Source organism: Trichomycterus rosablanca, chromosome 4, assembly GCF_030014385.1.
Source record: "Trichomycterus rosablanca isolate fTriRos1 chromosome 4, fTriRos1.hap1, whole genome shotgun sequence".
Lineage (NCBI taxonomy): Eukaryota > Metazoa > Chordata > Actinopteri > Siluriformes > Trichomycteridae > Trichomycterus > Trichomycterus rosablanca.
In genome coordinates this window covers 9,024,779-9,049,266 of record NC_085991.1, presented here as the reverse complement: position 1 = coordinate 9,049,266, position 24,488 = coordinate 9,024,779, and the positions used below count along the sequence as shown (strand labels likewise).

Genomic DNA, 24,488 nt, shown 5'->3' with positions numbered 1-24,488 from the left:
ACATATTCAGGTTTCAAAAAAGAGGACACTCGGCCGGAGGCGATGGCTGTATTGGATAGGAAGTAATTTAATGTAATTGATGGCATCCTTTCAATTCAGCTTATATCCCTAAACAATAATACCAACAAATATAAGAGTTCATCAGTAGAGCTACACTATATTGCCTAAAGTATTCGCTCGTCTGCCTTCACACGCACGTGAACTTGAGTGACGTCCCATTCTTAATCCATAGGGTTTAATATGATGTCGGCCCACCCTTTACAGCTATAACAGCTTCAACTCTTCTGGGAAGGCTTTCCACAAGGTTTAGGAGTGTGTTTATGGGAATTTTGACAGTTCGTCCAGAAGCGCATTTGTGAGGTCAGACATCGATGTTGGACGAGAAGGCCTGGCTCGCAGTCTCCGCTCTAATTCATCCCAAAGATGTTCTATCGGGTTGAGGTCAGGACTCAAGTTCTTCCACACCAAACTCGCTCATCCATGTATTTATGGATCTTGCTTTGTGCACTGGTGCGCGGTCATGTTGGAACAGGAAGGGGCCATCCACAAACTGTTCCCACAAAGTCGGGAGCATGAAATTGTCCAAAATCTCTTGGTATGCTGAAGCATTAAGAGTTCCTTTTACTGGAACTAAGGGGCCGAGCCCAACTCCTGAAAACCAACCCCACACCATAATCCCTCCTCCACCAAACTTTACACTCGGCACAATGCAGTCAGACGAGTACCGTTCTCCTGGTGACCGCCAAACCCAGACGGAGAAGCGCGATCCGTCACACCAGAGAACACGTCTCCACTGCTCTAGGATCCAGTGGCGGCGTGCTTTACACCACTGCATCCGACGCTTTGCATCGCGCTTGGTGATGGATGTAAGACTTGGATGCAGCTGCTCGGCCATGGAAACCCATTCCACGAAGCTCTCTACACGCTGTTCTTGAGCTAATCTGAAGGCCACATGAAGTTTGGAGGTCTGTAGCGATCGACTCTGCAGAAAGTCGGCGACCTCTGCGCACTATGCGCCTCAGCATGTGGCATCCTATCACGGTACCATGCTGGAATTCACTGAGCTCCTGAGAGCGACCCATTCTTTCACTAATGTTTGTAGAAGCAGTCTGCATGCCTAGGTGCTCGGTTTTATACACCTGTGGGCATGGAAGTGATTGGAACACCTGAATTCAATCATTTGGATGGGTGAGTGAATACTCTTGGCAATATAGTGTTACAATAACCTCTATCTTAGTGCTTACCAAGGATCCGAAACGAGATGTAATTTATCTGTGAATTTTCCTTTGTGATGGGGCTTTTTAAGAGAAGTGTGAGAATGTGGGACCTAAAGAGAAAGCTGAAATCTGCACAAAAACACACAAAGAATAGAGCAAGCAGACTACAATCTTTGGTGATTTAGAAATCCCGGCTGGACGTATTTTTTAGGTCCAAAAAAGAGGACGTATGGTCACCCTAGTTCAAGTGCTCGCAATGTATGATGTGACCAGTAGTGTTTGTTTGTTTATTAGGATTTTAACGTCATGTTTTACACTTTGGTTACATTCATGACAAAAACGGTAGTTACTCATTACACAAGTTTATATCGAACACGGTCTTGGACAGTCTCCAATTCACATCACTTGAATGTCTTTGGACTGTGGGAGGAAACCGGAGCACGCGGAGGAAACCCACATGGACACGGGGAGAACATGCAAACTTCACACAGAAAGGACCCGGACCGCCCCACCTGGGGATCGAACCGACCAGTAGTGTATTTCAATGATAAATTATGTAACCATCTATTTGCATAACTTCATTTTATTTGTATTTATAAAATTCATTTAGTTTATTATGTCGACAATGTCAGAATAATTTTTGGCAGCACCCCTGATGAAGCCAGACGTCAACATGGTTGAGAAGGTCTGGTTTAATGTATTGCATGTATTAAAAACACTACTATCCAATGAAGTGTTTACAAACGACACGTTTTATTGAGGAATGTTTGAACTAAAGGAACAAGGTACTTCAAGGTACATTAAGCAAAACGTTTCAGGCGTGAGACACTGGTTTCATTTCTGTGTGCTGACTTTTCAGTGTTGGTTGGAAATGAAAAAGCAAAACAAATTAAAACGCTTTCCTGTGTCTGGCATGTGTCTGGTCAATGGAGGGTGTTTATTGGGCTAAAAGTGCCCGTCAACCTACAAATGCCAACAACATAAATCGAAGAGACTGGCATTCTGCAGCTAGACATCTTAAAAATACTACTGCTTACATACAGTATGTGGCCAAAAGTATGTAGACACCTGACCGTGAGCGTGATGGACGTCTAATTCCAAAATCATGGGCTTTAATATTTGGTGGCCCAGCTCCCAGAATCATACTAGAAAACAAAAAGGCATTCCTAAAACTGTTGCCAAAACAGTATATACACACTAATCAGCCATAACATTAAAACCACCTCCTTGTTTCTACACTCACTGTCCATTTTATCAGCTCCACTTACCATATAGAAGCACTTTGTAGTTCTACAATTACTGACTGAAGTCCATCTGTTTCTCTGCATGCTTTGTCAGCCCTCTTTCATGCTGTTCTTCAATGGTCAGGACCCCCACAGGACCACTACAGAGCGATCGTCTCTGACTTTACATCTGCAAGGTGGACCAACTAGGTAGGAGTGTCTAATAGAGTGGACAGTGAGTGGACACGGTATATAAAAACTCCACTTTGAAGAACAGAGTAAAAGGAGGACTACAGATGGACTACAGTCAGTAATTGTAGAACTACTAAGTGTCCCTGTATGGTAAGTGGAGCTGATAAAACAGTGAGTGTAGAAACAAGGAGGTGGTTTTAATGTTATGGCTGATCAGTGTACACACCTGATAGCAAGAGGTGTGTTTGAAAGTCCTGAAATCAATCATTAAGAGGGGTGTCCACATAATTTTGGCCACATACTGTAGCATGCAAGAGAAAAAGGTTTCACGTTAACATACTGTGCTCGCATCTCAAAATCCGCCTCCACCACCTCTATTAGAGCCCCGCCCACCTCCTCCGAATCCGTCTCCGCCGCCCCCGAATCCGCCTCCTCCGCCCCCCCCGAATCCGCCTCCTCCGCCCCCGCCTCCTCCGCCCCCGCCTCCTCCGCCCCCGTATCCGCCTCCGCCGCCACCACCACCTCTGTACCCTCCGGACCCCCTGTATCCACCTCCGCCCCTGTATCCGCCGGACCCTCCGTACCCTCCGCCACCACGGTATCCCCCACCACTGCCTCCTCGGTATCCTCCTCCTCCACCACGGTATCCTCCGCCGCCGCCGCCGTATCCTCCACCTCCTCTGTAGCCTCCTCCACGCCCCCTGAAGCCACCATCTCCGTCTAACCGAGACATCTTGGGAGGTCTGGGACCATCTCCAAACCTGCAAATGGAAGAGAAGGGTACTTAATGTGTACTTAGTGCTGAGAGTACATAACGTAATGGTTCGGTTACGACCATTCAAGGGTCCTACCGTTGATTGCTGATCATGAGATTGAGTCCTGCAGACGAGGGTCTGGAGAGGAGCCGGATGGTATTCAGGAGCCGCTCGTTGGCGGGATCGATATTCCTGATGTATTCGGGGTCTTTGGTCACCTCCACCACCAGAGCCTCCATTCCAGCCCTGAGTGCAGCGATGCCACCGGCGACTTCATGCGGAATACGCAGTTTGATCCTGTATAAGCAAAAATGTTGGTCTTAATTTTATTTTCAATTTACTAAAGCAGTAGCTGAGTGATATTACAACCCCAAATCAGAAAAAGTTGGGACAGTATGGAAAATGCAAATAAAATAAAAAGTTAAACACCGCCACTCAACAATAGCTGATATAACCACATGGGTGAGGGATTACTTTGGCAAACCTTGGTCAAGCACTACAATACAGAGTTACATGCACAAATGCCACTTAAAACTTTACTCTGCAAATAAGAAGCCTTGTGTTAACCATGTCCAGAAGCGGCGTCGACTTCTCTGGGCTCGGAGGCATCTAGGATGGACCATCACACAGTGGAAACGTGTATTGTGGTCAGATGAAACAGCATTCCAGGTCATTTTTGGACCATCCAGACTGTTATCAGTGACAAGTCCAAAAGCCAGGGTCTATCATGGTATGGGTTTGTATCAGTGCCCTTGTCAAAGGTCATTTACACTTCTGTGATGCAGCATTAATGCAGAAAAGTACATCGAGATCTTAGAGCAACATGTGCTGCCTTCAAGACGTCATCTTTTCCAGGGACGTCCATGCATTTCTCAACAAGACGATGCAAAACCACATGCATGGTTAAGGTGCTGGACTAGTAAACAGAAGGTTGCCTGTTCAAGCCCCGCCACCACCAAGTTGCCACTGTTGGGTCCCTGAGCAAGGCCCTTAACCCTCAATTGCTCATCGTGTTCAGCTCATTGTGTAAGTCGCTTTGGATAAAAGCATCTGCTAAATGCTGAAAATGTAAATGTAAATGCTGCACACATTACAAAGGCATGGCTGTGGAAGAAGAGGGTACGGGTACTGGACTGACCCGCCTGCAGTCCTGACCTGTCCCCAATAGAGAATGTGTGGAGAATTTTGAAATGAAAAATGCGACGACGACGACCCCGTACTGTTGTACATCTTAAGACGTGTTTGCAAGAAGAATGGGACAAATAAAAACCTGAAACACGAAATCACTTGGTCTCCTCGGTGCCAAAACGTCTTTTAAGTGTGGTGAAAAGGAACGGCAACATTACAAAGTGGTAAACGCTTTACTGTCCCAACTTTTTCTGATTTGGGGTTGTAGAATAGCAAAACAAAATTTACCATTCATCAAGCTCAACGATCTCCCCATCAGAGGTGATTTTGTTAGAGCCGAACAAGATGAGTTGAAGCGGGCTGACCATGGTCATTCCTTTGGCCGATATAGCCCGGGTCCGAATCTACACCAAACAAGAAGAGCTGGCGTTAGCGCTTGCAGCAAATCAAACTGCCGTTTTCATTAATTAAGAGCTAAGACAAACACCGGACCAACCTTCTCTCCGAAGACGAAGAACGGTGATGGGTAGGTCATGTCATGGTTGGTGAAAGGGCAGTTCACAGAGGACTTGTGGATGAGAGCATTTCGACCCTCAGTGGTCAGGATTTTCCTCTTCTCTTTATGGTAACACACATTAGGGTAGTTACCAAAGGTCAACAAGGAGATCACAACGTCCAGGTTATTGTCCGGCCCCATGTTGGAAAACATCTGATTCAGCAGGCACTCTACATAGAAGAAGCACACATTATTATACATGTAAAAACGTCATATTGCTTAACTAGGGGGACCATACACTATATAGGAGCACTTTGTAGTTCTACAATTACTGACTGTAGTCCATCTGTTTATCTGCATACATTTTAAGCCTGCTTTCACACTGTTCTTCAATGGTCAGGACCACCACAGAGCAGGTATTATTTAGGTGGTGGATCATTCTCAGCACTGCAGTGACACTGACATGGTGGTGGTGTGTTAGTGTGTGTTGTGCTGGTATGACTGGATCAGACACAGCAGCGCTGCTGGAGTTTTTACATACCGTGTCCACTCAATTAGACACTCCCACGATCGCTCATCTATCGCTGCTGTTTGAGTCGGTCATCTTCTAGACCTTCATCAGTGGTCACAGGGCGGATATATGGATATATTTTTGCTTAGTGGACTATTCTCAGTCCAGCAGGGACAGTGAGATATTTAAAAACTCCAGCAGCGCTGCTGTGTCTTATCCACTCATACCAGCACAACACACACTAACACACCACCACCATGTCAGTGTCACTACAGCGCTGAGAATGATCCACCACCCAAATAATACCTGCTCTGTGGTGGTCCTGTGGGGGTCCTGACCATTAAAGAACAGCATAAAAGGGGGCTAACAAAGCATGCAGAGACACACATGGACTACAGTCAGTAATTGTAGAACTACAAAGTGCTCCTATATGGTAAGTGGAGCTGATAAAATGGACAGTGAGTGTAGAAACAAGGAGGTGGTTTTAATGTTAACACAGCAGATGCTGTTACTGCTGCAGAGGGAGTTTTTGTATTTCACACTACGCAGCATCACAAGCTATAGATCAATCGACTGCACATCTGCCTTGTTAAAAAGGCTTTTACTGATTCTGAAACAGCTGGAACATTAACTGTGCGTACTAAGATAGACATTATTAATAACGCCGTTACAGCGCCACATTCTATTGAAATAGCTTTACTATTATGATGAACTATTTTATTTGTTGTTTTTAAAGTTTAGGGCCATACGTTGAATGAAAGGGAAAAAGATTATCTGACCATCAATGCATTTGATAGTTGTCTTGTTAAAAAGCAGCTGTTTATTTATGAAACTTATAACATTTGTATATTGTATACTGTATATTTAAAACCCAACTTTATACACAATGCCATGGTGCCACCAATTATATGAATTTAATTAGCCAATCCAACCTCCCCTTTCTTCCCGAACCAAACCTTCCACCCAGTGCAGGTGTCCGTCTGGCCCATGCCGCCATCCTGCCAAATATGGTCACCCTAGCTTAACCCCCATTTGTTAGTGGCCTTGCTGCCATGGACTGTCGATGTGGAGAACGTTTACTGACCTTCAGGGAAACCTGAGTTGATAAGAATATCTTTCAGCTGGACCTTGGCCTCCCAGGTCATCCTTAAAGTGGACATATTCAGCCGCTTGTGGTCACAGAACCTGCTTTCAGCATCCTCACCACCCATCCTAAACAGATTAAAGACATATTAAATAATGACTTATTTCAATGCTGAAGTTTTATTGGTCTGATATTGATATTACTGAAGTAACCAGGTACACACAGCCACTGTCCTACAGAAACACATGCATTTTTTTGACCTCATTTCCCTATTTCCCACAATGACTGTTCGAAAAAGACAAAAGAGCATCTGTAAGGTCAAGAGCTGATAGGCAGATACCATCCAAATCATTGAAGTCAGGTGTTCCAATCACTTCCATGGCCACAGGTGTATAAAACCAAGCACCTAGGCATGCAGACTGCTTCTACAAACATTAGTGAAAGAATGGGTCGCTCTCAGGAGCTCAGTGAATTCCAGCGTGGTACCGTGATAGGACGCCACCTGTGCAACAAGTCCAGTCGTGAAATTTCCTCGCTACTAAATATTCCACAGTCGACTGTCAGTGGTATTATAACAAAGTGGACTCTAGAGCAGAGGAGACGTGTTCTCTGGAGTGATGAATCACGCTTCTCTGTCTGGGTTTGGCAGTTGCCGGGAGAACGGTACTTGTCTGACTGCATTGTGCCGAGTGTAAAGTTTGGTGGAGGGGGGATTATGGTGTGGGGTCGGTTTTCAGGAGTTGGACTCGGCCCCTTAGTTCCAGTGAAAGGAACTCTTAATGCTTCAGCATACCAAGAGATTTTGGACAATTTCATGCTCCCGACTTTGTGGGAACAGTTTGGGGATGGCCCCTTCCTGTTCCAACATGACCGCGCACCAGTGCACAAAGCAAGATCCATACAGACACGGATGAGCCAGTTTGGTGTGGAAGAACTTGACTGGCCTCCATGCACAGAGTCCTGACCTCAACCCGATAGAACACCTTTGGGATGAATTAGAGCGGAGACTGCGAGCCAGGCCTTCTCGTCCAACATCAGTGTCTGACCTCACAAATGCGCTTCTGGAAGAATGGTCAAAAATTCCCATAAACACACTCCTAAACTTTGTGAAAAAACCTTCCCGGAAGAGTTGAAGCTGTTATAGCTGCAAAGGGTGGGCCGACATCATATTAAACCCTATGGATTAAGAATTGGACGTCACTCAAGTTCATATGCGTGTGAAGGCAGACGAGCGAATACTTTTGGCAATATAGTGTAGACAGATAGATAGATAGACAGACAGACAGACTAGGAGGTCATGGAGGGGGTGTGATGCATTGTCTAATATAGAAATGTGATCTGTAGTAGTTACCTGACTTCATCCCAGGCTTGAAAGACAGAAAGCAGGGCCACATGGTCAGAGAAACGATTCCCTGCAAAGTTCCTATGAACAAAACCCAGACGCTTGCCCTCGCTGATGAAAGGCTCTGGGAAGCAGGACGCCGCCGCGATGGTGCATATGGCATCTCCCACACTAAGGAGGCAAGACGGACACAGACGAGATCACTTCGTTAGCTGCGTAACTGCTACTACAGCAAATGCAACTCTCAAGCATAATCATAGTTACTTTAAAATGCAGCCCATGATCATCATCTTTCCCAGACGTGGCTCAATGGGCAGTTTGGCAAGAATGCGTCCAAGTGGGGTCAGCTCATCGTTGGTGTCCAGGGCATCCAGAGCTAAACAAAAAAACACAAATAAATTCAGTGTCTGTTGTTCAGATTAAGCACGTGTCTCTGTTCGTGCGTGCCAACACGTGAGCGGTACCTCTGAGGGTGTGTTCAGCCTCGATAACAGCATCCAGTGGAGGAGGCTCGATTGCTTTGGACAGGAAGTGGCCGATACCGCCCAGCCTGAGCAGCTTGATGCTGAGAGCTACCTCGTGCAGCGGAGTGCGGAAGATCTCGGGAGTCATGTGGGTCTCCAATCTATAAAAGAATCCACACGTTACTTGTTTAAACATTGAACTGTTGTGCAGTTGTGGGCAGATAATGGCTGAAGTAACTTCTGTTAGTATTGGAACACCACCAAAAAAGCTGAGGAAAAGTGTGTCGATAAAACTTGGACCTGGCTACTTTAGAAGACAAAGTTCTAAAGTATGCTTGGGGCCAGTGTCCTGCTAAACCTGGCTTTGACACTGAGCCCTACGTTGTGCTCCAAAAAAGTCCTGGTGTCTCTTAACGCATTGCTCATAGTTAAGGCTTTCAGTTCCCGAAACAGCAAAGCAACCCCAAAACATTAGTGAACCTTCACTATGTTTGACTGTGGCTGTGTAACTGTGCTCTTTTCTTTGAATAGTACACTGGTGTGCAAGTTCTGGCAACCTGAATTTTTATGTCGCTGTGTCATTGGTAAGCTCCTCCTTGGTCTCCTATCATAGCGTCCCATTTTACTCAGATGAAGACATACACCGATCAGGCATAACATTATGACCACCTTCCTAATATTGTGCTGGTCCCTCTTTTGCTGCCAAAACAGCCCTGACCCGTCAAAGCATGGAGTCTGACACCTTTCTATCAGAACCAGCATTAACTTCTTCAGCAATCTGAGCTACAGTAGCTTGTTTGTTGGATCGGACCACACGAGCCAACCTTCACTCCCCACGTGCATCAATGAGCCTTGGTCGCCCACGACCCTGTCGCCGGTTTACCGCTGTTCCTTCCTTGGACCACTTTTGATAGATACTGACCACTGTAGACCGGGAACACATCACAAGAGCTGCAGTTTTGGAGATGCTCCTAGCCATCACAATCTGGCCCTTGTCAAACTCACTCAAATTCTTACGCTTGTTCATTTTCCTGCTTCTAAAACATCAACTTGAGGTTAAAATAAAGCAATAAGCCACGAGAGAGCGTGCATTACTGTGATTTTATCACGGGGAAGGTTGTTTTAGCACGACACGAAGCGGAGTATAATAAAATACAACAATGTTCAATAAATGTTTTAAAAAAATAATAAATAAATAAAAAACACTTACCAAAAGCATTCTTCCGCGAAATCACGTAGTTCGTTAACAGTGTTGCTAGGCAACATGAGGGCGAACATAACATTCACTTTTTCTCTTCAGTGGCGTATTAATATGGAATGACGTGAGGTGGTCCTAGGTGTGCGTTTATCTGGGATTTTACAACGGCTTCGAACGCGGCTCAGCCAATCAGATTTTAGGACCGGAACTATCCGTTTTATAATGTTCACCTGCTGCCTAATATTTCCCACCCACTAACAGGTGCCGTGATGAAGAGATAATCAGTGTTATTCACTTCCCCAGTCAGTGGTCATAATGTTATGGCCGGTCGGTGTATATTGCATGCTGACACTATTTCAAGCTTTAGGAATTTAAAGGCGGTTCTTCATCCACTGTTTAAATAATCCTTCACTAAAATCTTCCATTAATTCACCTCTTCCAAGACCTGGAAGGTCAGCTACAGAGCCACGAGATGCAAACTTCTTACTGATGTTGGGCATAGTAGACGCAAGATCATTAAATTCTCTGGAGAGGGACCTGTGGCCCTGAGCTTGTTCATACATTTGCACAATTTTGGCTCTCACAGTCTCAGACAATTATTTGCTCAGTGTTGTACATATAGACACAAATATTAAGTCATCTTTCTTGTATATGAGCTAAACACAGATGTGATATATATAATATAATATACTGTATATATATATAAATTAATGACAGAACAGGTAGTTACTGGTTACACAAGATTCATTGGTTTAAGTCATGGACCATTTTGTATCTCCAGTTCACCCGACTTGCATGTATTTGGACTGTGGGGGGGAAACCGGAGCTCCCGGGGGAAACCAAAGCAGGCACGGGGAGAACAAGCAAACACCACGCAGAAAGGACCCGGAACGTTCCACCTGGGAAACGAACCCAGGACCTTCTTGTTGTGAGGCGACAGTGCTACCCAATGAGCCACCATGCCGCCCAAATTTGTGAAGTTAAAGATGAAGCGAACTGAAGAGTCCTTGGGCGCATGTGACTAGCAGAGGAAACGTAAACAAGACTTTAACAATTTGGTTTTCTGGTTGTCTTGTTAGCAGTAGTAAGAACAAAATTTGTAACGAGTGCATGCTTAAATACCTCTCGAAGCGTGCTCTGCTGCACAGGCAGAAGCAAAAGCCTGGGCTGACACGACCGGCTCGACCCTTTCTCTGCTCCAGGTTGGTCTTGGAGGCCCACACTGTGGCGTAGTTGGTCATGTTGTTGTGGGAGGTGAACAGCTTCACCTTCTGCCTGAGTGGTAGGAAGCACACACGGTGATTAGATGTGTTGGTCACTGTGGCTGCGGGTTTGCACTTCAATCAATCAGAAACTCTTTACACACGACAGTTTTCATTTATTTGTTTTGTATCTCAGCTTTTTTTAATTAAAAAACTTAAATTAAATCAGGTATAGCTGGTTTTGTATATAAACCTGCAGCTACATCAACCGTTTGGCAGTAAAACTGAAGAGCCCTGGGTATTCTATGGAAAGGAAGTTTAATAGTCCATAGCCAAACATAACACTAAATACACTAATCACCATCGGATCCAAACCCATGTTTTTCTAGTGGTTTTTGGTGAAACAGGAATGGGCTTGCTCATACTCATGCTACTGGACGGCTCAGGTGGCACAGTGGTAAAACAGGCTAGCCCACCACTGCTGAGGCGTCAAGCACTCGAGTTCGAAGCTCAGCTCTGCTATCCGCCTGTTGGGTGCCTACACGGATTTCTCATTACTGTTGCACTTGCAGTTTTGCTGGATGGACGATGGCACCTGCATAAATACTTGAATAATGGAGAGCAGTGCGTGACCCTCCGTACGCGATACTGCTCTCTCTTACCCCTTTTCCACCAAAAAAAACCCGTGGTTCTTGAACCGGTTCTGTTCGGGTTTCTCTGAACCTTGGTGTTGTGTAGAGAACCGACGCGCGTTTCCGCCAGTTTCTGAGAACCAGGCAGCGTCATCAACAGTGGGCGTTACTTAACGAAAGTTAAGAGCAGTAATATCATGGCGGAGCGTGTGGATTACGTGCGAGCATTTGTGCTGCTGTTACAGATGTTTGTTTTTATGTAAAAAGCATCGATCTAACAATCGGCGATAAGAAGACGTGACGTGTTTGTCTCAGTCGTTGTTTTATTTAGTTCATTATCGTGAGAAGCGTTTTGCGCTTCGGTTTCACCGCGACTCTCGGCGCAAATAGCCGATTTGCTCAGCGCTCGACTTGAGCGGTGAAAGATCACTAAAGTTCCACAACACGAACATCCATCTGTGTGAAAAAACCATCAAATCTACTCTAAAATACAACATGTATCTGTGTTTAGCTGGATTTACTTCTCGTGTGTTTATGCAGCTCGGGGAGTTGAAAAAGCTTCAGGCTTTATTTTTCACGTTAAGCGTTTTTCGTTCTGTCCGGGTCACGTTTACCACGTTATATCACACAGTTCACCTTTTTAAAGGCGCTTTGAAAATATCAGCGGCAAACTGGTTCAAAATGTAATCAGGAGAACTTTAAAAGATAAAAATGCAGCATTAAGCTCCATATGAGACACCAGCTGACGCCATTGTTGCTAATGCGCTGTGCTGTACGACATGACACGCCCACCGATAGACGTCACGGTTCGGGCTGAAAAACCAAGTATTCTGTGGTGCCAGATTGGCCCGCAAGTTCGCTGTCTGGAACCTCTTTTTTCCGGTGGAAACACGCGGAACCGGTTCAAAGTCAAGTTCGGGAACCGGAACGGGCTCCGTGCCGCGTCGGTGGAAAAGGGGTAACAGTGAACCCGTCGTCTTGGGCTCTCCGATACGTACAGCTCTAATCGGTCAGGGTAGAGGTCTGCAGCTTCGAATGAGTGACCGAATAGGACATTTGTATGTTTTTATTTGTTACATTTAACATGAGGTAAGAGTGGCATGGGGTAAGTGTTTGTTCCAAACTGGGACATTTTGGGCAAATCAAGCCACAGAATAAGAATCGATTATTCGGGTGGCACAGCGGTCTGAGGTGCAAGCAAACCACAGTGGAGTGTTGGAATCTCAGCAGAACCTCTGACCTTGCCAGGCCTTCACACAAACACAAGTTTGGGTCTCGTCCCGTTGCCACATCAATACATAACCTATTAGACTGGTTTGGGCACATGTACCAGTAGGGGGGAAGAAGAGATGAGGAAGAGGGGTCTCACTTTGCGCATAGCATCGTTCTCAGTATGCAATTCAGCTCTGTATGGAAACCCAGCACTGTTAGGTGGTAAGAAGCAGCCACAGATTGGACATTTGTTGGAGGGGACTTACTTGCAGCAGTCAATAACATAGACCACGTCGTTAATGGTAATGCTGGTCTCTGCTATATTGGTTGACAGAATGACCTGCAAACGAAAATGACAAATAATCAAGACAAATGAAAGCTTCAAGCTACAGTATATAAACACTGATCAGCCATAACATTAAAACCACCTCCTTGTTTCTACACTCACTGTCCATTTTATCAGCTCCACTTACCATATAGTAGTTCGTACTTCTACAATTACTGACTGTAGTCCATCTGTTTCTCTACATGCTTTTTTAGTTGGTATCACCCTGTTCTTCAATGGTCAGGACTCTCACAGGACCACTACAGAGCAGGTACTGACATGGTGGTGGTGTGTTAGTGTATGTTGTGCTGGTATGAGTGGATTTGAACACCTCACTGTCACTGCTGGACTGAGAATAGTCCACCAACCCAAAAATATCCAGCCAACAGCGCCCCGTGGGCAGCGTCCTGTGACCACTGATGAAGGTCTAGAAGATGACCAAGTCAAACGGCAGCAATAGATGAGCGATCGTCTCTGACTTTACATCTACAAGGTGGACCAACTAGGTAGGAGTGTCTAATAGAGTGGACAGTGAGTGGACATGGTATTTAAAACCTCCAGCAGCGCTGCTGTGTCTGATCCACTCATACCAGCACAACACACACTAACACACCACCACCATGTCAGTGTCACTGCAGTGCTGAGAATGATCCACTACCTAAATAATACCTGCTCTGTGGTGGTCCTGTGGGGGTCCTGACCATTAAAGAACAGGGTAAAAGCAGGCCAAAAAGGTATGTAGAGAAACAGATGGACCACAGTCAGTAATTGTAGAACTACAAAGTGCTTCTATATGGTAAGTGGAGCTGATAAAATGGACAGTGTGTGTAGAAACCAGGAGGTGGTTTTAATGTTATGCCTGATCAGTGTAACTCCATTAATTCTCAGGCTATATCTGTACACACACACACACACACACACACACACAAGACAGATGGAAAGGCCTAACTGAACCGCTATTTTAAACTGCACAGACCTTAGTGACTCCATCAGGTGAAGGCTCAAACACCCTCTTCTGCTCCTCTCTGGGGATCTGCGAGTGGAGGGGCAGAATCTTGTAGCGGTGGCTTCCTGTTAAACGCACACGAGATCATGATCAAAGAGCTTCCGGTTTATGTTTCAGGGTTTATTAGGAGCTCCACTGCTTCATACAGACACAGGGGCAACAAGGATTCTTTAAAGAATTACTCTATAAAAACAGTTTTGAAGGTAATTGATGACGCACATGTCCGTTCTCATTTAGGCTTCTTCCAAAGCTACTTGCAAAAAAGTTGGGACAGTCAGTAAATGTACATTCTCTGTTGTTCTACCCCGAGGGCATTCTGATGGAAACCCGTCTACCCACCGAGGTTAAGGATTGAAGTCGAGACTGCAGAGTTAACGATGCTGCCCCAGCCGGATGTGACGGGTCTGGAGTAATTGCACCAAGAATGACAAGAACTCACTACAGACTTTATTGAAGACTAGACCGAATAATAACTCTATTATTATTATTTATTTATGTATCCTCCTCGTTCCTAATGTCCAGTATACTAGACTTTTTTTTTTTTTAGGTTTTATAACTCGACAGCAAGTTTTACTTTGTCACACTCACTTTTAGACGCTCCAACACAACTCTGGCTTCCTACTGGTTGGTCAAAGATATTGAGAATTTTTTTAGCTTTTTGAAAAAAGACCCGAAGATGTAATCTCGTGTTTTACATATAATCAAAGTGTTTTAGAAATTATGTATTTTTAGAAGGTTTTTGTAATGATTGGTAATGATATAAGCAATGAATGTATTTACACATACTTAAATTTTGAGCAAATGTTTTGCATCAGTATTATTTTTTGCATTTTTTGTGCTGTACATATCTTTTTCGTGTATGTTAAGGGCTGACAGTAGATGAGGTGCTTAAATTACTAGATGATACTGCTGTGTTGAGAGTAAGAGGATGAATATCAACAGGAAAGTGATAGGGAGTCAAGTGATTCTAAGCCAAGATGTTAGATGCAGAGGGGCAGAGCACTTGCCAGTGGTGGGTAGTGATAGCACCAGCTTTCAGAGGTGCAGAAACCCTGGCTGCACCAAAAGATCATGCATGAAATGTTTAAAATGTAATGTAATTCTTTGCATTCAAATTGAACTGCTTTTTTGAGTTCCACACAAGGTCCCGTTAAAAAAAGAAAAGGAAAACTCAAAGCTGAAATGCAAAAGGTTTTGATTTGAATAATTTTGATATAATTTATTTTCAAAATATTTATATTGAAGGAAAGGTCTGTGGATAATTTAAAACCAATACTGACAAACTGAATATTCTGTTTTATGTTTTAGTAATGTTCCTTGTTTTTACAATATATTTAGGAAAGTAAAGTTTGTTTATAAGAAAAGGGGAAATGAACAAAGCTAAATGTTTTAATTAAAAAGAGTTTTTAAATTAAAAGTTTAAATTAAATATTTAAAATATTTATATAAATAATCAAAATGTAAATTTTAACTTCTGTATAAACTAGTATATGCTTTTTAATATTATAAACATGTATTAAATTATGGCATAAATGTACAATACTTGATATGTCACGTTATAATGGTAATAATAATATGTAAATATTTTCAGAAAATCTTGCACATTTCATGCTCTTAATTCCAAATGTCCGGTATACTGGACACTGAATAACTCAGTCCCCATGCAAAATTTCTTATTTTTTTTTGTATAATGTCATTTAAAAGGCTGAAATGAACAAGTGTTGTTACAGGATATTGTTTGTTTTTAAACCATCCAATCTCGGGAGTGAGGAGGTTATTGCCAGTTATAACTTTTAGTTCATTTAATTCTGTGTTTGTATGATTGTGTAAATCCTATCTATTTAAAGTGTCCTCCAGGCCACCCAAGAAGGATGGGCCCCGCTGAGTCTGGTTCCTCTCAAGGTTTCTTCCTGTAATTTGCCACGGTCGCCCTCGGCTTGCTCAACAGGGGTTTTTGTATCCGTTGGTCCTGGATTTTGCACTATATAAATAAAGTTGACTTGACTAAATAGACTTTGTAAATATATGCTGATTCCTAGGGTCTGTCCAAAAACCTAATACCTAATGATCTTTCTACATACACATATTTTACATCATCCAACACGCTCCCGAAAAGAAGGAGACTCAATTCCTAGATGCCTTAAAATGCTGCCTACTGAGGTGCCTTATTTCAAAGCGATAATCTGACTGAATAACGAGGGAGCAGCCGATGCTTCCTTAGCGGTGAAGGCAATCCCAGTATTCAGTGCGGCACAACTCTTTTCACAAAAAATGACAAATATATGGTGGACGGATGCGGGCTTGTCAGTGACAATTTAATCATTTTCGATACACAGAGAAGATGTCAGGAGGCAAGCTAGTGGGTTGTGCCAACTCAGCCTACTGGTTTGAATGGTCTGAGGCTAACTGTGTTAGCTGAGTAAGCGGAAACTGCAGTGACGTAATCGTTGTATAAGTAGTGCGTCTGAATAATCTGTTCGATGTTATATTAGAATCCTCTCTACATAGGCAGCAAGGCAACTAGGTTTTTGGACAGACCCCTAGTGTGACGCCTGCAGCACGTTCCTATAAAAGTTGGGACAGAGCAAATTAAAACCAGAAACAGGGATCAGGGAACCCTTGTTTGTTTGTTTATTAGGATTTTAACGTCATGCTTTTACACTTTGGTTACATTCATGACCGGATCTGTAGTTACTCGTTACACAAGGTCCATCAGTTCACAAGTTTAATGTGAACAATTTTGTATCTCCAGTTCACCTCACTTGCATGTCTTCGGACTGTGGGAGGAAACCGGAGCGCCCGGAGGAAACCCACGCAGACACGGGGAGACCATGCAAAGTCCACACAGAAAGGACCCGGACCGCCCCGCCTGGGGATCGAACCCAGGACCTTCTTGCTGTGAGGTGACAGTGCTACCCACTTGGGGTTGTGCAAGCATCAGTGGATTCACGATCGGTAATTGGACATGACTAAATTGGCAGAGAAAGTAGGAAAATCAAGGGAAAAAGAACACTAAGGATGCAAACACATGTTGCCCTCCAGATAACACCATTCTCAGGGGATGACCCTGCTCGCTTCAATTATTACCAGTGTTACAACAGTGTGGCTTTATAGGTGCGGGTGCTAGATCGGCCTGTCTGAAGTCCAGACCCGTCTCCTATTCAAAATGTATAAAGCATTGTAAAGTGCAGTAACAACTACGCCATTGTTCAAGGTGTAAGGTGTACAACCCCAATGCTGTGATGGTGTTATGGTGAAAGATAAGTGTTACTGACCGAAGTGTGGGTTCATCTCCAAGTGTTTCTGCATGGCGTAAATGAGATTCCAGCCAGGCAAGAAGACCAGCACGGCCCCTGGACCCTTCAGTGTCTCTATGTACTTCAGCAGGGCCTCAATCAGTTCGAATGAAGTTTCCTTCTCGTTTAGCTGAGCCATGGAGCGCTTGGTTTCCGGACCGTACTCGGGACCGCACGTAAGGTTACAGTTCACCTAGAAAACAGACCAACATGCAGACTATTAAGTAAACACTTAAACGGGAGAAAAGGGAGGCTTAGAGCACTCTTGGTCAGGTGCTTCATTTGTTCAGAATCAACATGGCAGGGTGTCTAGCTACACTATATGATTTCATATAATGAGTAGCTTTTTCAATTCAATTTAACATGCCGTATACACCGATCAGCCATAACATTCATTTTATCAGCTCCACTTACCATATAGAAGCACTTTGTAGTTCTACAATTACTGACTGTAGTTTCTCAGCATGCTTTGTTAGCCCCCTTTCATGCTGTTTTTCAATGGTCAGGACTCTCCCGGGAGCACCACAGAGCAGGTATTATTTAGGTGGTGGATCATTCTCAGCACTGCAGTTACACTGACATGGTGGTGGTGTGTTAGTGTGTGTTGTGCTGGTATGAGTGGATCAGACACAGCAGCGCTGCTGGAGTTTTTAAATACCTTGTCCACTCACTGTCCACTCTATTAGACCCTCCTACCTCGTTGGTTCACCTTGTAGATGTAAAGTCAGAGACGATCGCTCATCTATTGCTGCTATTTGAGTTGGTCATCAGGCAAGCCGTAGCCTAGTGGTTACGGCTAGGACTAGTAATCCAAAGGTTGCTGGTTCAAGCCCCACCTGCCGGTTGCTGCTCTTGAGCAAGGCCCTTAACCCTCAGTTGCTCAGACTGTATACTCTAACTGTAATGTAAGTCACTTTGGATAAAGGCGTCTGTTAAATGCCGAAAATGTAAATGTAATGGTCATCTTCTAGATCTTCATCAGTGCTCACAGGACGCTGTTGGCTGGATGTTTTTGGTTGGTGGACTATCCTCAGTCCAGCGGTGACAGTGAGCACAACACACACTAACACACCACCACCAAGTCAGTGTCACTGCAGTGCTGAGAATCATCCACCACCTAAATAATACCTGCTCTGTAGTGGTCCTCGGAGAGCCCTGACCATTGAAGAACAGCATGAAAGGGGGCTAACAAAGCATGCAGAGAAACAGATGGACTACGGTCAGTAACTGTAGAACTACAAAGTGCTTCTATATGGTTCTCGTAGAGTTTATTAGTGATACAGGGGGTAATTACATCACATTTTCCAACATTAAAGTGGTATTATTGCTAGTATTCCATTTACAAAATAAAACTAACAGGGATGGATGAGTTATTCATTCAGTCTAGCCATTGTGAGGTGCACTGCACTCGTCAGTGCTTTTTCAGTGCGGGTCCAATAATCCCAAGGATAATCCTGGATAAAAAATAATGAGGGTTGCATCAGAAAGGGCATCGGGTGCAAATCAGGTATGCGGACCAGAGTTATCCGCTGTGGCAGCCGAAAGAAAGGGAATCTGTCAACCAGTGTGTCAGCACACAGTATTTAATGTTCTGCATGGTGTTCAAACAGAGTTAGAATGCAGCTGGAATCTACAGTGTTTACACACACATGCACATTTGTACTGTAGCTGCATTACTGGATCAAATTTCAGTGGGTCGTGTTGCATTTACCGGACATGCCGGATGAACGGCAGCCGCAAAACGACACGTAAACACACATAATGAGCCGGCTAGTGCTTTGATAAATTAGGAATAAAATTAAGATCTGATATTTAAATGTATACCTCCTCCTCGCCGCCTTCCTCGTCTTTATCTTTTTTCCTCCTGTCGTTTGGAGGTGCAATAAACTGGGTCATCTGAATGCAGTCCTCCAGGAAATATTCTGCATAGAGCAATTTTATGAAGTAAGTTTTTAGCATGATACATACACTATATTGCCAAAAGTATTCCCTCGTCTGCCTTCGCACACATATGAACTTCAGTGACTCACATTCTTCATCCATAGGGTTTAATATGATGTCGGCCCATCCTGGGCAGCTATAACGGCTTCAACTCTTCTGGGAAGGCTTTCCACAAGGTTTAGGAGTGTGTTTATGGGAATTTTTGACCATTCTTCCAGAAGCGCATTTGTGAGGTCAGACACCGATGTTGGACGAGAAGGCCTGGCTCGCAGTCTCCGCTCTAATTCATCCCAAAGGTGTTCTATCAGGTTGAGGTCAGGACTCTGTGCATGGAGGCCAGTCAAGTTCTTCCACACCAAACTCGCTCATCCATGTCTTTATGGAGCTTGCTTTGTGCACTGGTGCGCAGTCATGTTAAAACAGGAAGGGGCCATCCCCAAACTGTTCCCACAAAGTTGGGAGCATGAAATTGTCCAAAATCTCTCGGTATGCTGAAGCATTAAGAGTTCCTTTCACTGGAACTAAGGGGCCGAGTCCAACTCCTGAAAAACAACCCCACACCATAATCCCCCCTCCACCAAACTTTACACTCGGCACAATGCAGTCAGACGAGTACCGTTCACCCGGCAACCACCAAACCCAGACTCGTCCATCGGATTGCCAGACGGAGAAGCGTGATTCGTCACTCCAGAGAACACGTCTCCACCGTTCTAGAGTCCAGTGGCGGCGTGCTTTACACCACTGCATCAGATTCTTTGCATTGCGCTTGGTGATGGATGTAAGGCTTGGATGCAGCTGCTCGACCATGGAAACCCATTCCATCAAGCTCTCTACACACTGTTCTTGAGCTAATCTGAAGGCCACATGAAGTTTGGACGACCTCTGTGCACAATGCGCCTCAGCATCCGCTGACCCCGCTCTGTCATTTTACGTGGCTACCACTTCTTATCAGAGTTACTGTCGCTCCCAATCGCTTCCACTTTGTTATAATACCACTGACAGTTCACTGTGAAATATTTAGTAGCGAGGAAATTTCACGACTGGTACCATGCTGGAATTCGCTGAGCTCCTTAGTGACCAATTATGTCACTAATGTTTGTAGAAGCAGTCTGCATGCCTAGGTGCTTGGTTTTATACACCTGTGGCCATGAAAGTGATTGGAACAACTGAATTCAATGATCTGGATGGGTGAGTGAATACTTTTGGCAATATAGAGTACTTAAGCTGATAATTACTCACCCTGAACTGCAAATGTGCGTCCATAGACTTCTATGATGGGGGAGTTAAAGAAGTATTCTCTGAACATGGTGGTGTCGATGGTGGCCGACATGAGGACGATGCGGACCTCGGGAAAAGCCTGGACCACGTCTCTTAAGACGACCATGAGGAAATCGGTCTGCAGAGAAACATGCACAAAACCTGCTTAAAGGAAGTCATTTCTAATATAACAGAACGTAACATTAAACTAGAAATTGTCTCCTATATTATAAACTTAAATTAAAATCCTAAAAACTAGGCATGTCCTCAGATGGAAAATGCACAAATATAGGCCAGACTGCCATGGGGTTAAGACAAGATCAATGCTGTACTCACATTGATGTCTCTCTCATGGATTTCATCCACTATTACGTGGCTAATGCCTCGAATTCCTGACTCCAGCTTCCTCAGCAGCACCCCTTAGAAAGGAACCAAGCATTAGTTAGGCAAGTTTAAATACAGGTCCTTCTCAAAAAATTAGCATATTGTGATAAAGTTCATTATTTTCCATAATGTAATGATAAAAATTAAACTTTCATATATTTTAGATTCATTGCACACCAACTGAAATATTTCAGGTCTTTTATTGTTTTAATACTGATGATTTTGGCATACAGCTCATGAAAACCCAAAATTCCTATCTCAAAAAATTAGCATATCATGAAAAGGTTCTCTAAACGAGCTATTAACCTAATCATCTGAATCAACGAATTAACTCTAAACACCTGCAAAAGATTCCTGAGGCTTTTAAAAACTCCCAGCCTGGTTCATTACTCAAAACTGCAATCATGGGTAAGACTGCCGACCTGACTGCTGTCCAGAAGGCCATCATTGACACCCTCAAGCAAGAGGGTAAGACACAGAAAGACATTTCTGAACGAATAGGCTGTTCCCAGAGTGCTGTATCAAGGCACCTCAGTGGGAAGTCTGTGGGAAGGAAAAAGTGTGGCAGAAAACGCTGCACAACGAGAAGAGGTGACCGGACCCTGAGGAAGATTGTGGAGAAGGGCCGATTCCAGACCTTGGGGGACCTGCGGAAGCAGTGGACTGAGTCTGGAGTAGAAACATCCAGAGCCACCGTGCACAGGCGTGTGCAGGAAATGGGCTACAGGTGCCGCATTCCCCAGGTCAAGCCACTTTTGAACCAGAAACAGCGGCAGAAGCGCCTGACCTGGGCTACAGAGAAGCAGCACTGGACTGTTGCTCAGTGGTCCAAAGTACTGTTTTCGGAAATCAAGGTGCCAGAGTCTGGAGGAAGACTGGGGAGAAGGAAATGCCAAAATGCCTGAAGTCCAGTGTCAAGTACCCACAGTCAGTGATGGTCTGGGGTGCCATGTCAGCTGCTGGTGTTGGTCCACTGTGTTTTATCAAGGGCAGGGTCAATGCAGCTAGCTATCAGGAGATTTTGGTGCACTTCATGCTTCCATCTGCTGAAAAGCTTTATGGAGATGAAGATTTCATTTTTCAGCACAACCTGGCACCTGCTCACAGTGCCAAAACCACTGGTGAATGGTTTACTGACCATGGTATTACTGTGCTCAATTGGCCTGCCAACTCTCCTGACCTGAACCCTATAGAGAATCTGTGGGATATTGTGAAGAGAAAGTTGAGAGACACAAGACCCAACACTCTGGATGAGCTTAAGGCCGCTATCGAAGCATCCTGGGCCTCCATAACACCTCAGCAGTGCCACAGGCTGATTGCCTCCATGCCACGCCGCATTGAAGCAGTCATTTCTGCAAAAGGATTCCCGACCAAGTATCGAGTGCATAACTGAACATAATTATTTGAAGGTTGACTTTTTTTGTATTAAAAACACTTTTCTTTTATTGGTCGGATGAAATATGCTAATTTTTTGAGATTTTCATTTTTGAGGTTTTCATGAGCTGTATGCCAAAATCATCAGTATTAAAACAATAAAAGACCTGAAATATTTCAGTTGGTGTGCAATGAATCTAAAATATATGAAAGTTTAATTTTTATCATTACATTATGGAAAATAATGAACTTTATCACAATATGCTAATTTTTTGAGAAGGACCTGTATAAAGTGAAAAAATACATGCACACATGCTATTGAATTCAAGGAATTGCATTCAGCACAAGTAAGAACTAGGAACAATCTGACACCAGCTCATGGAACCAGCAAATATAGCATATGTACTATGGAGATGATACCCTGATATTGTACATACTAACACATTGTGGCACTTAACACTAGAAATATGTGGCTCTATGTGGCAAGTCTTGAGGGGTGTTCCCAGAATGCACTGGATAGTACCTACCAGAAGATGGTCATGAAGGCCCAAGCACAAATTGCTAAAGAAAACATAGCTATGATAGAAAGGTGTCAGAAAGTCACATTGCATAACAGCTTGCCGCATAGGGGCTGCTTAGTCGCATACCAGTCAGATTTAAAATGTAGGCAGTTGTAACCTAGTGGTTAAGGTACTGGACTGGTCATCAAAAGGATGCTGGATCAGGCCCCACCACTGCCAGGTTGTCACTGTTGGGCCCATAAGCAAGGCCCTTAGCTCTCAATTGCTTAGACAGTATACTGTAAATGTAGACCAGGGTCTACTGCTAACAGTGAAAACAGCTCTGACCCACCAGGTCCTGGACTCCACAAGATATCTGAATGAGTCCTGTGGTGTCTGGGAGCTGGGCATTACCAATGGGTTTAACTTCTGTACACTGAACCATCCTGGTGCCATCTCTTCCAGGTAAATAATGCACACATGACCAGGTGTCCTGATCTTGGGGAAAACAGGGTTGATCTGACCAATCAACTTTCTTTTATCACTCTTTTGTCCAGTTCTAATGCTTGCCTGCCCACTTAAGGTGCTTTCAGCAGAGGACAGGAGTTACCAGAGGCATTGAGACTGGCCTGAGAATACCTAGCCACATAACCAGAAGGGTTCGATGCATCTGAGACGCAGCAGCTCTTCTGTTGGTCCGTACCAGACATTACAGCCTTCATGTCATCCATCATCAGCGAGTCTTGGCCGTATACCAACCGGCACTTTGTGGCTTGTCCCTTTTCTGACCAGAGCTGCCTGTTTCAGAGATGCTTCAACCCAGTCGTCTGACCACAGTGATCCAGGCCTGATCAAAGATCTTATCTGCTATCAATTTCATTAACGTGCTACGATTATCTGAGCTCGAGAGAGCAAAACTTACAAGCAAAACCTACCGACAGTGCAGAATAGGATGCTGGCATGAGGCCTGGGCAGGATGGACTCGAAGCGTACGCTGTAGCCACAGCTCTTCCCCAGATCTTCACCTCGTTCGTATGCCACCCGCTCCGCCACGGACACCGCGCTGATTCTCCGAGGCTAGACAGAGGTGACGGATTGGAAAGCAACAGTTTGAACCTCCAACAACAGCCCTTAGGTTTAGCGTATGGCCGTTAATGCTTTAGGCTTAATTAAACATGATTTAGATGAGTAGACTAACCTGGGTGACGACAATGTTGCAATCAGAGGCCCTGCTTTCTTGGATGAACTGGTCCAGAATATACTGGGGCACCTGGGTGGTCTTGCCACACCCCGTGGCGCCTCGAATGATCACTACTGGATTTGAGTTGATGGTGCGCATGATCTCCTCCTCAAATTTTTTGACGGGCAGCTGCCGTCGCTCATTTAACCTCTACGATATAGAAGCAAGTAACACAGGCTTAGGTTAGGTATGGATGTATATTGTGTTTAGAAGCATAGCCAGTAAACATACAATGAGAGGGTCAGTGATTTGATTGTAATCAATGATCTGGTAATAATAACAACAGTGTAAAGTAGCATAAGTGGCACTGAGATAAGAAATCACACAAAGATCATTCTAAACGTAGAATTGAAACTATGTCAGTTTCTGGTGTTCAGGTGGCACAGCGGTCTACCATGTACGTCTAAAGTAGGGATGCACCGATCCAACTTTTTCAGTTCCGATACCGATCCGATACATATACTTTGCATATCGGCCGATACCCGATACCGATCCGATACCATTGTTGA

General features: G+C 44.4%; 1 protein-coding gene across 1 annotated transcript in view; it reads right to left on the bottom strand.

The window, feature by feature from the left end:
* Nucleotides 1-1,946: 1,946 nt before the first annotated feature.
* Nucleotides 1,947-24,488, bottom strand: part of dhx9 (DEAH (Asp-Glu-Ala-His) box helicase 9) — a 41,127-nt gene continuing 18,585 nt past the window's right edge. The window contains exons 12-29 of the mRNA XM_062993923.1: nt 23,938-24,129; nt 23,675-23,816; nt 20,818-20,900; nt 20,464-20,620; nt 19,108-19,205; nt 17,263-17,476; nt 13,958-14,052; nt 12,923-12,996; nt 10,733-10,885; nt 8,413-8,573; nt 8,213-8,324; nt 7,958-8,119; nt 6,607-6,734; nt 5,012-5,241; nt 4,804-4,919; nt 3,484-3,684; nt 3,146-3,393; nt 1,947-3,064 (exon numbers count right to left, since the gene is read on the bottom strand). Coding sequence (XP_062849993.1) covers nt 2,985-3,064; nt 3,146-3,393; nt 3,484-3,684; nt 4,804-4,919; nt 5,012-5,241; nt 6,607-6,734; nt 7,958-8,119; nt 8,213-8,324; nt 8,413-8,573; nt 10,733-10,885; nt 12,923-12,996; nt 13,958-14,052; nt 17,263-17,476; nt 19,108-19,205; nt 20,464-20,620; nt 20,818-20,900; nt 23,675-23,816; nt 23,938-24,129 — 2,646 coding nt within the window. The 3' untranslated portion in view covers nt 1,947-2,984. The remainder of the gene's footprint in view (nt 3,065-3,145; nt 3,394-3,483; nt 3,685-4,803; nt 4,920-5,011; nt 5,242-6,606; nt 6,735-7,957; nt 8,120-8,212; nt 8,325-8,412; nt 8,574-10,732; nt 10,886-12,922; nt 12,997-13,957; nt 14,053-17,262; nt 17,477-19,107; nt 19,206-20,463; nt 20,621-20,817; nt 20,901-23,674; nt 23,817-23,937; nt 24,130-24,488) is intronic.